The sequence below is a fragment of the Mycteria americana genome, chromosome 16 (genome assembly GCF_035582795.1).
Source record: "Mycteria americana isolate JAX WOST 10 ecotype Jacksonville Zoo and Gardens chromosome 16, USCA_MyAme_1.0, whole genome shotgun sequence".
NCBI lineage: Eukaryota > Metazoa > Chordata > Aves > Ciconiiformes > Ciconiidae > Mycteria > Mycteria americana.
Window position 1 is genome coordinate 287,228 of NC_134380.1, and position 16,659 is coordinate 303,886.

Consider the following 16,659-nt stretch of genomic DNA (forward strand, 5'->3'; position numbering starts at 1 on the left):
CTTGCATGCTACTGAACAATAGTGAGGATGTACCGCAGGAGACCCTGTGGGTCTGCTCATCTAGGGTCTAGGCAGACCTCGGGGTTTCTTGAGCACTAGGACATTTCTTACGGTGATCTCAGAACAGCTCCAACGCCAGAGCACTATTCAGGTTTCCTGGTTTCAACCTGCCATAGAGATGATCTTACTCATACAGCCATTAGAAAATGTGCTTTTATCCCTTGTAGCAATACACAGACGAGCAGTTGCTACAGGGCCTTTGAGGTGCCTCTCCCTGGTCCTCAGAGTTGCCCTTAGGTGTGACAGGGAGGAATATATACACTGACACATCCACCCAGGAGGCACAGTAGTGCAGAGCAGCCAGTGCCCTTACTGCCAGGCCTCTAGAGTGGGCTGGATGCATTTCCACCCTGAAATACTTGTCCCCAGAGCACTTCCATACCCCGTGTCCCAGTATTCTTTTTTACCACATCCAGACTTTATGTAAAGATGAGATATAGGTATACATCATGCCTTTCCACCTCCTGGATTCCTTCAGAAGAAAGTTTAGGCACGTGTGTAGAGAGGGAGTCGGGTCATGCCGCTGGCCAGGTTGATGGGGTGTGCTGCAGGGTGTATCTGCCACGCAGTTTGGGTTTAGCCTATGTCTGGCATTGAAAACTGGGTTACTGCTGGCCTCCACAGTCCTCGTGTCGCACATCTGCCTGTTCTCCAGCTTAGCTGGATGCCCGTGAGTTGTGGGAAGGGCATGAGCCATCCTCTGGCCACAAGTTTCATTTCTCTTGGAAATGGAGCAGGCAACATCTTCTTGACTTTCCATATTGCCGACTCAAAGCATGACAATTGTAAGCTAGACCCCAAAATTATTATATTATAAATGGTTTTATTCCTTGAGCCTGTATAACACATAGATTTATTAATGTTTTCAGGCTTTTCTCTGCAACTAGGAAAGTTGCAAACAATTTTTTAAAAATTAAAGCTGAAATTAATTGGCAGTTTCTCCAACCTTGCAGCTGAAGCTGTGAAAAAAACACCGAATGTCACAAGAATTGTAGTAGAACTTTAACCGCTGGTAACATCATTTTTTGTACATTTAGATTCTCCCTGATCCTGCACTGACTGTGCATATTTGACAGAATATGATCAGAAAGGATAAAAACAGCTATTACTGAGCTGCTTCCTAACAGCCAACTAGATTCAGCAAGCTTCCTACGCAAAGTTTTTCTGTGTTCTAGGGCATATTTTAATGATTTCATGAGGTGTGTATAAATATATATATGTATTTATGGAGCTGGATTGCATTCTTGCAAAACCACTGGCAAAATTCCCATGGAGTTTCAAGGGAACAGGATCAGCCCTTTGATGTTTTAATAGTTTTCTGACTTCTTATTGGCTAAAGGACAAGCTACAGTAAGCAGACTTTCTGTGAAGTTTAGAGTAAATTCTCTCTGCCTTCAATCAGAAAAAACAAAATGTAGTTGGAGTCTAGCAAGCCTAGACATTTTAGTAGACTTCCTCACTTATTTGTAAGAAGATTCATGAAACAGTTGCACTCATAAAAGAAGACATTTTTACTTTTTTTTCACAGGACAGGGTGACATAATTCATCTATAGTAGAGTGAAATAGCAGCATATTGGGGACAAATTTATTAGAATGGGCATGGTGACACTTTTTGGTCTCTGTTCCAGCATGGGACTCTGGTCCAGAATATCTCCTGCACCTGCCAGCTCTGTCATGATATTGTTTCTAGTGAAACAGGTAAGCTAATTCAGTAATTAATAATGGACAGTATAAAAGTGAATTCCTGTCGCATAACATTTTAACCTTCACAAACAGCATGTTTGTTTCAAAAATAATTCTGACATAACAATTAATGTTTATTAAAAATTAGTCGTGAGAAATGTTGACTGAGAAGCTGTAGAGTTTTGTGTTAGAACTCACTCTGACTAGGTTATTTATTACAATTTTCTTCTGTTAATGCTCATTCATACGGTGAATAAATTGCATTTACATCCGTTTATACAATCTCTTTTCATACCAATATTGATCAGTATTGAATTATATTTATTCTTCAATTTTCCTAGCAGATATCAATACTATTGCGAATCATGTTTATTTTTCACCGGTTTACCCCTGTTCTCAAAACAGCTTTGCTTTGTTTCTAGCACTATCTTTTAGCCTTTGACTTGTATGAGGGGTGAGCATTGAATCTCACATTTGTGAAATCTGCTGTTATTGATTTCATTCTGCACCTCAGCTTCTTACAGAATCGCATACAAATCTGTATGCGATTTGTATATTTATTTCTGGTAGAGATCTATTAAACTATTCACTTCTTTTTTTTCTAAATCTATAAAAAATCTGAAAGCTTACTTCTTTGTCTATACTGTCTTATAGTGTGGAAGAAGTTAGGTATTTAATGACAAAATATCTCAGTGTAATTCACTTCAAGGAAATTTTCACTTATGTCTTTAATCATTATTTATTTATTAATATCAACCTTGATGTCAATAAATTTTTAAAAAATTGCTAAGATGTAGTAAATGTCAATTCATCTGAATAAAATTCATATATAGATTTAGGGTACATTTCTATGAAATAAGTGTACATGAGAATAAGTGTAATTGACAGGCTTACTTTAAACTGAAAATAATAAGGTATTTCTATCCACTCATCCTCCATTTAGCTGGGTTACTAAGGAAGTGGGTTTGCATGTGTATGTGCTGCAGAGATCGTAACTGCGTTCCTAGCTTTTTTATGAAGAAAAAGTTATCAGGAGACACATATTCTGTTTTTTTTAAAATAGAAAATATTCCTAATGCTTTTGTATAATTCAAAGCTAGAGCTTCTCTCACATAAATGAATATAGAACTGAAACAACTCTCAGGTTTGTGAGACACTTTAAATCTGTAGGACACCTCAACCAAAGCACTGGTTCCATCAATGCTAACAGAAAATCTCCCAATTACTTCCGTGAGGTCAAAATTTTACAAGACTACAAACCACAGTGAATTACTTTGCCATAGTGATTCCTGTAATTTGTTTAAAGAAATATGTGTTATATTTCTTTACATTTTATTTAATAAGAAAGAAAAATTTAAAGAAATAACAATCATAAATCACTATATCCATATTTTCTAGCAGACACGTATATAGGTATAAAAAAAATCAATCAGAATAAAACAAGATCATAGCTGAAAGAATAAGTAAATATTTAAGCTCTTATTTCTAGTTTATACCTACATTGAAGTTTTTTCCTGTCCATAATAGCATAGTCTGAATAAACAGAAACATTTCATTTCACCATTAGCTTAGTATAAGAAATTAAAAGGGTGAAATCCTGATTATACTGTGGTCGGTTATGAAAAAAATAAATTTAAACCAGTCTGTTTGCAACCTTGGAGATTTATTATTATAATCCACTTCCTAAGCGAGAGCTTCAGGCAGTGTTTTCTGCTGCATCCAACATATTTTTAAACAGTGGTGTCATCTTGGTGCAGTTAGTGGGCTCTGAGAAAACCAAATGAATTGAAAGACCCTTCCAAAGAAGTCTGATTAAATTTCAGTACAGGTGAACTTTGGTGCGAGCAGGGTGCCGGGCTCGCAGGCTGAGGTGGTTCATTTGCTACCAGTGAAACTTCAGATAGCCTGAAGTGAAGAAATGTCCAGTGTAGGGCAAAAGGTCGCAGACTTTCTGAGCTTCTGTCTGGGACATTGGAGTTTAATTTCTTCTGAGTCAGAAGTCCCATTTAAATGCTAGTGGCTGAATGTCAACTGAAATGTAAAACTGGGATCAAAAGCCATGCTGAGCTGCATGCTGCCGCTGCTTGAGATCACGGTAAATTTACCTGAAAGCTTGTATTTCTACCACTGAGCATGCATTGGATCTAAATTTTGATAGCACTGAGTAGCCCAAAACCTAGATCATAATAAAACCTCACTGGGATCTGCAATCACACCCCCATGTCAGATGCAGAGAGCAATTTGTCGGTTTTTCTCTGAACATACCCACAGGACTGGGCCTTCTCCCACATGTGGTAAAAGCAGGAAAAGCCCCCGCGATCTCAGCAGTGATTGCTGTGCTCCTTACATTGAGCCAGCCTGCAGACCCTCCTCTTTCTGAGAGAACCTGTGCCCCTCTCTGAAGAATAACAGCAGTACGGATGTAAGATACAGAGGCAAGCCTGTCTCTGATTTTTTTTGTTGAATCCTTTTCACTTAGTTAAACAGACATACAACATCAAGGTGTCCCAGCTCCTTAATTTCCCCTTCCCTCTTAAGGCTAGTGCCTTATTCCCAGCCCACACAGCCTGCCTTCTCACTGGACAGTGAATAGCTCTCTAGGGCACTTAATGCAGAAAAGCCTTAACAGGATGTCCCACTGCAGAAAACACTGAAGTCTTCTGTCTGGGGCACCTGCATCAATCCCTTTCAAGCCAAGAAGGGAAAGCAAGCTGATTGTCCTCATTCCAAGGCACTGCCAGCATTCCTGAGCCTTTCTTTATACATATGTCCTTATAGGTTTTCCCCAGAGAGAGTGGAGACAACTGCAGACTGAATAGTCACGTACGAACAGCAAGCTTGCTTTTTTTAGCTGCTTTTGGTAATCCCTGTGTAAGTAGCTGATGATCAATTCACAAGTTGCTGCCATTCAAGTCATCATGGTTTGCTGTTAAATATCTGCTTATCGTTTCTTTGATAAGCTAAATCTACGAGGATTTCTTAGTCTTTTAGTTTAAGGCCACTCCAGGACTTTCCTTACAAAACCTGCAATTTTATCACCATCTCTTTTGAGGTATGACCATCAGAGTTAGTCATACTATCCAGGAAGAGTTGCACCAGGGACAAATACTACTCACTAATACTGTCTTGTACTCCTTTTCAGCATCCTCCCTTGTATGTACCACTCCAGAAATGTCAATAGTCTCCTGTACTGCAACATTCTCTACAGGTGGCTCATGTCACTTCATTTCTACAACTAAATATAAATTCTCAAAAAGTCCTGACATACATCCTCCAGCTGTCGCTTCTAGGAGTAAAATGGGCTATCACGGTGCATGCTCTGCAGAGGGGTTCATGTTTCTCTGGGATCTAAATGGCCCTTATTAACTGGTCTTTGCCTGCTTCCCTGTAAATTTCCAATCCTCCGCACATTTTTTGATTGATACCTTACATTATTTTATATGTTCTTCTAACTATATTTCAAATTAACTTTTGAAGTTAGCTGACAGCTCTTAATTTTTTTTTGTCAGGTGCAGCCCTGATTTTATATAGACTTGATTTGGTTTTTTCATCAGAAAGTCTTATGGTAGAAAAACCAAGCATCTCACAGATATTTACACCAATAGCGACTTGGTATTGGCTACCTGACTCTGCCTGCAGCTTTGCAGAAACTGGCAATTACATAAGGAAGTGATGTGAAACTGTGATTTCTGCCTAAACTGCTCCTCACTCTTGGTGAGTGAGCTTCTTCATGACTATATGTCAACCTCGTCTTCAGGAATGGAACCAAACAAGTAGCCAGGTAGCCGCTGTGAGGCTTTCCTTGTATTTCCTTGGCCGTTTAACGCATTTGTTTATTAGAAACTGAAGTGTTATCCCTTAAATCAAGCAGTCTTTTCTACAAATGCGTCATCTCCATGTCTTTGCCTCTTCAAATGAGGTTCACTGACCCAGGAGTGTCTGAAGAATCTCCCCTGGCTCCCAGCATTTTGAGGCCTACATGAGGGAAATGTCAAGATGATTTTTATTTTGGAAACATGCATTCCTTTCTCATGGCTGCTGTAAATATTCTCTCCTTATCTTGCAAGCCCATCAGAGGAAGAATAATTATAGTCTTTCTACTCCCTGGAATTTGAAGTAGGGTGTCTGGAAATTAGCTGAGAGACTAAAAGCAGAGTATTGGGCAGGCAACATTTTACACAGCAAAAACACGCATGAAGGAGTGGTCTCATATAACAGCTAGCTAATAGTCTCCACTGTTCTTGTTTTGAAAGTAAATAAATATGATTTTTTAATTTTTCCAACAAACATAGGTTCAAAGAAAAAGATACAGGTGAAGTTCACAACCATACATTGTCCTGGTAATTTATCTCAGCCCTTGGCACATCACCAAGCTCAGACAAACTCAGGACAATGACACGTGTGAAAGGCAGTTTCCAAAAAGGGTCTACTCCAGACAAAAGGAAATTGATTTTCCCTGGAGAGCTGAAAAGCATCCCTTGGTATAAGGATCGTTGCTTTTTAGAAAACTTATATTTAGTCTGCTCTCCAAAATTTCGTTGGTAAAATTGGTAACATTTTCAACCAGTGGTGAATTTTTCATTTTTGGTGACTTATAGTGACTTTATAGTGAACTATAAGTCACTTGGTGACTTACAGTTCTTTGACTAATTGCCCATCTCTAGCCTCTCAAAGCCCTGGTTTCAGAAGGCCAGCTGGCATATTACACAGAGACTGCTTAGGCTGATGTTCTTTTCCCTGGATAAATAATGATCAAGTCATCACGCTGATACTGAACTGTAAGCGGTATCTAGCATTATCCTTTCTCTACTGCTTTGCTCCTAATTGGGCATTTCTTCAACAGCCGAAATCTAACACGTCACCAAGCAATTTTGAATTTAACTCTTCTATGTTTAGGCATTCCTTTCCTAAACAGTAATTAGCATCTGCGGTCCTCTTAAAGACCTCTGCAGTCAGAATCTTGTGTGATAAAGATGTGTCAGAAAGATGGATATTTACGGAGAGCCCGTTAAAATATGAGAGTCCCCTTGGGACAGTTGCAGGCCTTACATTGATAAGGTGTATGCCACAGATGTCTACCACATCCTAAACACATCAGTCACCATATATAAAATCACTATTAAAATCTGTCTATTGCTGGGAATTTTTATTTTTTCTTAACAGCAGAGCAAATTTTATATTAAGAGTGATTTTATCAGTGGAAACAAATTTAATTATCTCACTTGTGCTAACAACTGTTGATCTACATCCCTGATCTCATCATTTCATGCTAATGTCTAGGTCTCTTTCCTTTCTGCTTGTCTGCTTCCCCGTGCCAAGGGAAGGGAGTGACTCAAGGTCAGCATGTCCAACCAGGGCTCCTAACCCTCTTCTCTCATTCCCTTTGCGAACACCACTGACAATCCCCTCAACCTCTGTGTTTCTTCTGTGTGTTTCTGTGGCTGCAGTGCCATCCGTGTCTTATAAATGCAGCAATCCTCTTTCATACAGCCTGCCAGAATTTGTCCATCAGAGCAAGCGCCTATTTAGACACGGACACACTTTTTCACTTCATTTGTGTTCTCAGCCTATCTTCACCCAGAAAAGAAGAGAGCGGGTGATAGGTCTGGGAGGACCCTGTGGATCGAGGGTGGATTGTTATTGCTTTTAGGAGCAGCAAAATGCGTTTGGGGACAGAAGCTTCCAGAACACAGCACAGGGTGAGCAGGCAGAGAAAGAGCCAGAGCAAGGAGCCAGGAGCCAAGCAGCCAAGAGGAGCAGGCAGCTCTTGTAATCATGGGATGGTTGATTTCCAGACACCAGAGGGGACTCTGCAGAATCTGCTGTCATTAAACTAACTAAGTCCAAAGTTGAGCCTGTCTTCAAGGCTACGCTAGTAAAAAGGAGATTGTTCTTGAAGTGCTTTTATTTCTATTCTCTCTAAACAGATCACATCAATGCAATTGTTCAGGATCATATTCTCTCCAGAAATCTAGCTTTTCAGAGTTCTTGATCTGCTCTGGGGTTGTCACTATAACAGGAAGGCCTAAGCAAAACCAGCTTTGAAAATATCTAAAACAAACAAACAAAAAGAAAATAAATGTACCTACAAAAGCTCAGGACATAAAAATACATTTGTGTGAGATGTTTTATATGGAGAAAATTTTGGCATGGATAAAAATAATGCTCCATTTCACTGTGTGAGAAATCTTGAGGGCAAAGACTCTTCTCCCTTCTGGACACAAGAGGACAGCAAAACTGTGCCCTGTCCAGGCAAAAAGGGCAACCTAGTTGGTGCAGATGGGCAAGTAAAACAAAGATTTACAATTGTGTTTTCTCAAAAAAAAAAGAAGAGTAAAAGAAAGATGTCTATGGCACAGTTGCAGCTGTTGGGAGAAAGAAGTGGTCTTTGAAGTGCTGGGCAGGAGTACAGAATACACTGGAGAAAAGGTGTTAGTAGCTAAATAGTATTGCTTATTCATTACTCTTTTATTCAATTTTTTTACTGTGCTACTCAACCAGGTGTGCTTGATTATCTTTAAAAATATTATAAAAATAAAGAGCCCTCAAAATTATCACCAATCAGGTTCCTAAATTAATCTAGCAGAAACATAAATACATGAGAAGTATTTGCTGACCTTGGCATAAATTGACTGGAAAGAGCCTGGAAAGACTGCAAAATTTGTGAAGATAAGCACCCATTTTCTGCAGGGGAGGAATGAAATGCCAGTGGTTTTAGTGCACTCTCACAGGTCCTAGCAATTAAATATCTGTGTGGATTTTTTCAAAGGGACTTTACACAAGTTGAATAGGTTTCTGTGGTAATATAGCAGCATGGCAATACATTTCTTGCTCAGGCAAAGACAGCAACTGAAGAAATTTCACTAATAGTTTCCTGGAGAAGGAAGGGGTCTGTCTTTACCTCCCTGCTTATCTACTGTTCCTCCATTCTCCTCTCCTCTCCTCTCCTCTCCTCTCCTCTCCTCTCCTCTCCTCTCCTCTCCTCTCCTCTCCTCTCCTCTCCTCTCCTCTCCTCTCCTCTCCTCTCCCCTCCCCTCCCCTCCCCTCCCCTCCCCTCTCCTCTCCTCTCCTCTCCTCTCTTCTCCTCTCCTCTCCTCTCTCCTCTCCTCTTAAATGTCTTATAATGGAAAGAAACTTGCCACTAAAAGACCACAAGGTTCTAACTGATTTTCCTCATGTTTAGTATTTTCACTCACAGGCCAAAGGATCTGTGCTGCAAAAAACCACTACTGGATGGAACAAATATAAACAAGAATGCTTGAAAAAGCTGCAGGAATCAACTGTAGATACTGGTAAGGAAACAAACAGCACAATAAAGCAACGTGTTAAGTAACATTGATGAATATGCAAATATTCTTTTACTTGCTTTGCAGAAGTGTGTCTCTGTTTTATAAGTTCTAAATGTAGAACAATCAGCTGTAACGAGACATGCAAACATGCAATCATGAAGTTAATGGCTCTCTTTGTCCTGAAACATATTAGGTTCCTATATGTAAAACCAGATCATATACAGAAATGAGCCATTGAACAGCTGGTGCTGAGCTACCCCTATGGTGAGGCACTGAGTGTCTGGTCAAGAGGTAGCTGCTACCCATTATTGGTAAGAAAGAACCATGTCCTTTGGATGAAGGAGACCAGTTTTCACTTCCCTTTTCAGCCTGAAGGAAATCAAACTCATATTCCTGGAAATTATGCTAACCACAGGAGAACAGACCATCCAGAGAAAAGAAGATGTCTCCCATATCTCTACTTTAGAAACTGAGCCATGGCAGAGAAGAATCCAAAACACATGAGGCAAGACAGAGTCTGGTTTCTGCATAGTCAAGGCAGCTGGGGAGCTTCCCTCTTCTCACAGGACTGCTTATGCATTTTGTGATACAGTCATTAGGTTAATAAGCTAAGACACAGAGACCAGGTTGCCCCATGTTCACCTGGCACTTATAACCATTAGCTTAAAGACCCTTGTTTATTCTCCTGCCTCCACAGCTTTTGGATTCGTGGCTGAAGAGCAGCATAGCTTCAGAGGACAGTGTCTTCTGAAAAGTGGCAGAGGGAGGAACTGACTCCACGTCTCCTACCTCTGGTTGAGTGCTCCAAGTTTTATGCTGTTTGGTAAAAAGGGAGCTTATAATCTGGGATTCTTTCACTCTTAAAAGTATAAACTCTGCTCACCTAGATGTCTGTCTTCAGGAAAGGATGACACAGGCTTGGTTTGAGAAGTTGGAGAGGTTCAAGAAGTGGCTGGGAGAGAGGTGACTGCAGTCACCAAGGAAAGATTAAGAGTGAAACTGTGCTCTATGTTTTGTACTCACTGGATATAGGCAGGTCTCTGCTCCTGTGTGCAAGTGATACACTCATGGTCATATTGCTTGGTGGCTACCTCAACCCGTCAACTGCACAGGGAGACTCCAGGATGATATTATGAGCTCTGACTCACTTTGCTAGTGGCAGAAAGCTGCATTCATGACATTGTAGTGTGCATTTTGTCGGCCAGAACATATGGTCTGATTAAGATCAATGTGTATATTTTTCATCATTCAAAATGCATTTAGAAGTTGGAAATCAATCCAAAGCATTGATCTGGGAATTTAAAAGAGCAGGGGAAGAAAAAAAAAAAGAGAGGTTTTCAAGCCTAAATGATGTAAAATTTTATGTTTTAAAGTTCCTTAAACTTTTCCCAAAATATTGAAATCTCTAACTTTCACAGGCCTTTGAAAAGCAAAAGGGAAGATATACCCTGTGATTCAAGGAAACTATTTTTAGCGATCACATTCAATAACAGGCTTTCTCTTCTTTCAACTGAATTAGGAGTTGCTGAAAATGAGCAGTTCTGCTTGGGCATGGCAGCATGCTAAAGGAATGAATCCTCATGCTCTCCAGCCTTCATCACTGACCTTCTCCAGAGGCAGCTGCAGCTCCTGGCAGCTGCAACAGCATGAGCTAATTGCCTTAGCTTACGCTGTGAAGCTGTAACAGCTGGGGAAACAAAGCAAGACCCCATTCTTATTTCTGACCCCCATCTCCAACAAGAACTTGGGTCAGCTTTCATAGTATACGTGGGGCAGGAAACGCCCACTCATTCTTCTGGAGCTTTTGGGTGTGCTTAAAAGCAAAAAAAAGAAGCATACCAGCTCTGCAAAGAAGGCCAAATACCCATCGAGGACTACCAGAACTTTGCTAGGGCTTGCAGAGATGCAGTCAGGAGCTAAGGGTCATCTAGAACTGAAATTGTCCAAAGATGTCAAGAACAACAACATATGTGAGCCGAAACACAGGGAAGACATAGGCTCATTACTAAAGGGCAGGGAAACTAGTCACTAATAAAGGAGGACCCAGGAAACTACAGGCCCATTAGTCTTGCTTCAATCCCTGGGAAAGTAATGGAACGAGTCCTCCTAGAAGCTGTTACTAACCAAATGAAGCAGGTGATTGGGAAAAGCCAGCGCAAATTTACCAAAAGCAAATCATGCCTGACTGACTAACCTGGTCACCTTCTACAACAAGGTAACATCTGCTGTCGACATGGGGAGAGCAGTGGATGTTGTTTACCTGGACTTCAGCAAAGCATTCGACACTGCTTCCCACAGCCTTCTCCTGGACAAGCTGGCAAGGTAGAGATGGGATGGAGGGTTGCGAGATGGGTAGCAAACCAGCTAACAGGCCACACTCAAACAGTGATGAAAAATGGTTTTTGACTCAGGCTGGCAGCCTATCACAAGTGGGGTCCTCCAGGGATCAATACCAGGCCCCACGATGTTCAACGTCTTCATAAATGATCTGGGCACAACGGCATGAAAGCACCCTCACCAAGTTTGCTGATGATGCCAAACTGTGTAGTGAGGTGGACAGGTCAGAAGGCAGAGCCATCTTACAGAGACACCTGGACAGGCTGGAAGAGTGGGCTATCAAGAACTGTATGAAGTTTAACAAAGACATAACCAAAGAGCTCAGTACAGGCTAGGATGTGTGTGGCTGGGGAGCCACCTTGCTGAAAGGGACCTGGGTGTCCTGGTGGACAACAAGCTGAACATGTCAGCAGTGCACCACTGCCTCAGCAAAAGCAAATCGGATCCTGGGCTACATCTGCAGGGGCATTACTAGCAGAGATAGAGAAGTGATCATCCCATGCCACTCAGCGTTTGTCAGGCCGCATGTGGAGTACTGTGTCCAGTTCTGGTCCCCACAATTCAAGAAAGACGTGGACAGACTGGAGAGGGTCCAAAGGAGGGCCATGGAGATGATCGAAGGGCTGGAGAACCTGCCCTATGAGGAAAGACTGAAGGAGTTAGGTCTTTTCACCCTGGAGAACAGAAGGTGCAAGGGGGGACCTCATCAGAGTAGAAGGTGGCTACAAAAAGGCCGAAGGCTCTCTCTTCACAAAGAGCCACATGGAGAGGACAAGGGGCAATGAGTACAAGTTGCACTGGGAGAGGTTTCTCCTTGATATAAGAAAGACATTTTTCACAGTGAGAACAATCATTCACTGTAACAACCTCCCAGGGATGTGGTGGAGTCCCCATCATTGGAGGTTTTCAAGATGTGATTGAACAGGGTGCTAAATAATCTCATCTAGGCTCCCTTTCCCACAAAAGCTTGGACCAGATCTTGGATCTTTTGAGGTCCCTTCCAACCTGGGCTGTTCTATGATTCTATGGTATTTCAGGAAAGCATGCTAACCACTGGGCCACTAGTGGTGCTGAAGGAGATCGGATAACCTTTGGTCAAGTTGACCCACTATGTATCCAGCACTGACAGCTGGGGGAAAATAGGAGTTCCAGTCCCAATTCTCTGTGACGTTTATGTGTTTTTTATGAGCAGGCACTGGATGAAAACAGAAGTAATCTGGGGTGTGGTACTTGTACTTTCCACACTCTGGGGACATGGAGGTTCTGAATTCAGTTTCCACCAACTTACAAGAGCGTAATAAAGATTATATGAATAATGTCCTGGGGTATTCTTCTAGCCTTTACTATGCAAAAGGGGAAAACCATCAACAATGTTTAAAGCCAGTTCTGCCAGTATGCATATCCATGCTGAGAACTTAGAATCTGGGAATCTCCATAGTTTAGGGACTTGCATGAATGGTACATCATTTCTGAGTCCTAAGCAGTTCGAGGCAGGAAAACCAGGCAGTTACCTCTGTCAAAACTGTTATGCTTCTAGTACAACACAGTGTCAATTTGAGCACATAATGAAAAGTCTGCCAGCAGTGTCATGCATCTGGGCTGTCTCAGGTCCCCAAAAAACCCAGGTAGGCAGGTGTTGGATTTGTTCCCTTGGAAGCAAGCAACTAACTGTTCTGGTTACCATGCCGGATGTTACCATGTAGGAGAGTCACTGTACCAAGAGCACATGCAGGAAGGGTCAGGGTGTCACTCAGCTGAAGCATTCAGTTATCTAGTTCTTCACTGTCCACTTCACCATGCTAGATTTTTATGTGATGATAAAATAATACTTGTTGCTAGATGCCCACAATCTAATTATATGTTTTCCTTCTATGTTGTGTAAATCTTTATCTGACTTCAAGGTTTCAAAGGTGAATGACCAGAAGTCAGAAAAGTACTAATGAAGATAAGCAGTAGAGATGTTAAGCAGATTTTCTCAGAAAGAAAGGTATATTTGTGACAGAGGGGTCATCGGAACAGTGTGTATGGCCAGTATGATAAAAAAGCTGAGTTACACTTACCTCCAATAAAATCCACCTTCTAGGAAGTCTGATCATCCCTAGGCGTGTGCTTTCTAGTAGTAGGCCACAAGTACCAAAAAGTATGATCTCACTCCCAGAGTTTTGCTTTTTGTTGTCCTTTGACATTTTGGAAATGCTACGCTTTTTTCTTGTCTTGTCTTGTCTTGTCTTGTCTTGTCTTCTCTTCTCTTCTCTTCTCTTCTCTTTTTCTGCTTACTTTGGCTGTGGGAAACAAGGAAAGAGAAAACACAGAAAGATCAGACAAAGAAGCTGCCATAAATTACAGACTATGTGACTACACTCAGAGAGGCAAGAAGACAGAGTGATGAGGATTGCAGAGGGGACAAAAATTTTTCTGGAAAGCAAGGGAAGCAAAGCACAGATCAGCCCAGCCAGTACACCTGCAAGATAGCTTACAACTAAAGCTGACAAGAAAGAAAGAGAAACAGTGGTGAGAAGCTAGAGATCAATGACCTGTGGTGAAAACCTGGTGTGCAGAAACACTTAGCACGACGCAAAAGAAGAGTATATTATGGTGGGAAGGCAAAGAATGGTGGCTTTTGGTGGCAACTAGAACTAAGCCAGATGACCCAGGAGGCCAAAAGCAGTGACATATGGCAACATATTAGAGGGCAGTAGTTTGTACTAGTAGGTGATCAGGAGAACTACAGGGACTCAGAACTCCAGTTTTCATGAAATGGAGAAAAAACTATTTTTCTCCTGGCAGCCTACCTAATCCAGACTTGAACAAACCTTGATCAGGTATTGGGGAAAGGAACAATAAAAATGCAGCTGTAAATGTTAACAACTACACGGATCATAAGGCAGATGGGGCCACAGATGTTCAGCCTCAAAGGTACAAGGGAATTACTAAGAATACACATACTGTGCTCTGTATTTTAGCAGAAGCACCCCAAAAAGATGCTGGTGAGATAGCACACAGCTATATTTGTTGCTCCCTGTATTCTTCTTCCCACACAAGTTTCTCAAAGTGTTGTTAAGTATTACGGAAAACAAAGCAGAATATACTCTTCTAGCTTTGGATGGGCAAAAGCATTAAAGTTAAGAGAGGAGAACTTCAGCTTATCCTAGAAGAAAGACAGAAACTAACCAAGACACTAGTGCAGCCATTAATGCATTTTATTTTGTCTTACTGAAACCTGATTGCACCATTTCAATTCTGCATTATCAAATGTTTTATCTTAACCTTAAGTCCTGTGAGTGATGTGAGACCTGTGAAGCTTAAAACTGAGTTAGTCTGAGATATTACCAGCTCCCTAACCTCTATTGCCCAAAGACTAAGAAGAGTCACTATCCGAGAAGCTGGCAGTGGTCTGAACTGAGAACTGGTGTCACAGGGGTCATGAAGGGTGGAATATCTTCCATTTACCAGCAAAAAGTCTGTGGCATGTACCAAAAACAGTGAGTGAGAGCACAGCTGGGATCTGTTACATTTGGACAACAGAGGCCTCAGGATGATTTTGAGCAATACCCTTGTCTCATAATGAAGCATGTAAAACCTGCTGCTGTTGTGTAGATCCAGAGAAGAAGGGTAGCAGCCACTTCTGCACTGTGCACTGAGCATTGGACAGTGAACGCACAAATTCTATCATCTGCTACATCTTGTAAATACTCTGGAGGTTACCTGGAAATGTATACAATGGTTATCATGATTGTCCATTGTCTGAACAACTTTTTCTAAAACTTCTATTTGCTTCTCTCCTCAGGAATACATTGTAATGGGACATTTGATAAATTTGTTTGCTGGCCTTACTCACCCCCAGGAAATGTCTCTGTTCCTTGTCCTCCATATTTGCCATGGTTGGAAAACGGTAATGTGAAAGTGGTAACTTCTCTTCGAGTTTATGTTGGGAATCCAGCTAAAGGACAGATGGTGCTCATCTCTCATCCCAGTGTCCTTTGAAGTGTCTGAGGGCTTTCTTGTCTCACCTCTTTTCACCTCTTTTCTGAATTGAGGCACAAAATTGTCGATGTTTAATTATTTACTCTTTTTCTCAATCTGTGCTTGTTACAGCTCCATATTGTCTGCTATAAAGCAACATTTCCAAGGTCATGTAACCATACTGCCAGGCCTTTATTGGTAGTAACAGATTTGTGGTTCAGCTTCTGAGGTTCAACTTCTGGGGTTCCCACTGACCCCAGACAAGAAGCTCTCTCCCAGAAAACTGGAATAGCCAAACCAAGCAGCAGTCCAAGCAGTCAGCCCTCCAGTAGGACATACCACACCACCAGCAAGTGGTGTAGTGAAAAAACAAGCTTTCCAAGCAGCCTTTTCCTGGAGGGAGTGGAGCAGGGAGGCTCTCAGGAAGGGAAAAAGAATAACATCTGCAGGAGCAAAACTGTCTAAAAGCAAATAACATTCCCTTTCTCCTTAAGAAATGAAAGGACATTCCTAGCACCACAGCCTAGCATTTCTGAATCCTGCTACGCAGCCTTTCTTAGCTACATGCAGCTTTCTTAGCTGCATTTCTAATACCACTTGGAAAGACTAATTGTGTCTGAGTCCTCTAGTTTATGGGAGACTACTATGGGCTGCTTATCCTAGCTTTCTCCAGTCCACCCCACACATGGTTTGTTCTGTAATGTCATCATTTGTCCTTTTTTGTGCTGCTAAACAGAAAGAGACCCAGCTTCAATCTAGTCTCCCAAACAACTGCTTCTGCCAACCATTTAGAACAGATTTCAGCTCTTCATAATACACATAAAAACATCTTTCTTCCCTCTGTGTAATGGAGACTCTTTTTTTCTCTTTTTCTGTCTAAATTTCTACAAAAGCAAGATGTAAGACATTACACCAGGTCATGAAGCTTTTAATTGTGTTCACAGTGGGGAACACAGTGGGGCTGCTGTGTTACAACATCATCTGGCATTCTCATCCACGCCACAGCACCTTAGGAGAAAAGGCATTAGAGACAGCCCAGCTGTCTGTTTGCCCTAGAGATTTTGTGGGACTAAGGTTAGGGTTGCTGCTGGTCCCCATTTCCAAGGCATAGCTGTGTCTGTTCTGGGACACCGATGGACTTGGACCAGAAATGCTTGGAAGCTTGAGGTAAATTTATTGTGGTTTGTCATCATTGCCAAGCCTGAGCACTGAAAAATTAGGGTAGTCTAGAAATGAGATTTCTGATCACATTTCATAAATGCCTTCAGTTTTTTTCAGTGTTCAGTCTCCACACAGAGCTCCTGCTCCATCACAGCAAACGGTGCT

General features: G+C 41.5%; 1 protein-coding gene across 1 annotated transcript in view; it reads left to right on the plus strand.

Moving 5' to 3' along the window:
* Positions 1–1,654: 1,654 nt before the first annotated feature.
* GLP2R (glucagon like peptide 2 receptor) overlaps positions 1,655–16,659 on the plus strand; it is a 43,996-nt gene continuing 28,991 nt past the window's right edge. Inside the window, exons 1-3 of the mRNA XM_075518772.1 lie at positions 1,655–1,759; positions 8,943–9,036; positions 15,158–15,262. Coding sequence (XP_075374887.1) covers positions 1,655–1,759; positions 8,943–9,036; positions 15,158–15,262 — 304 coding nt within the window. The remainder of the gene's footprint in view (positions 1,760–8,942; positions 9,037–15,157; positions 15,263–16,659) is intronic.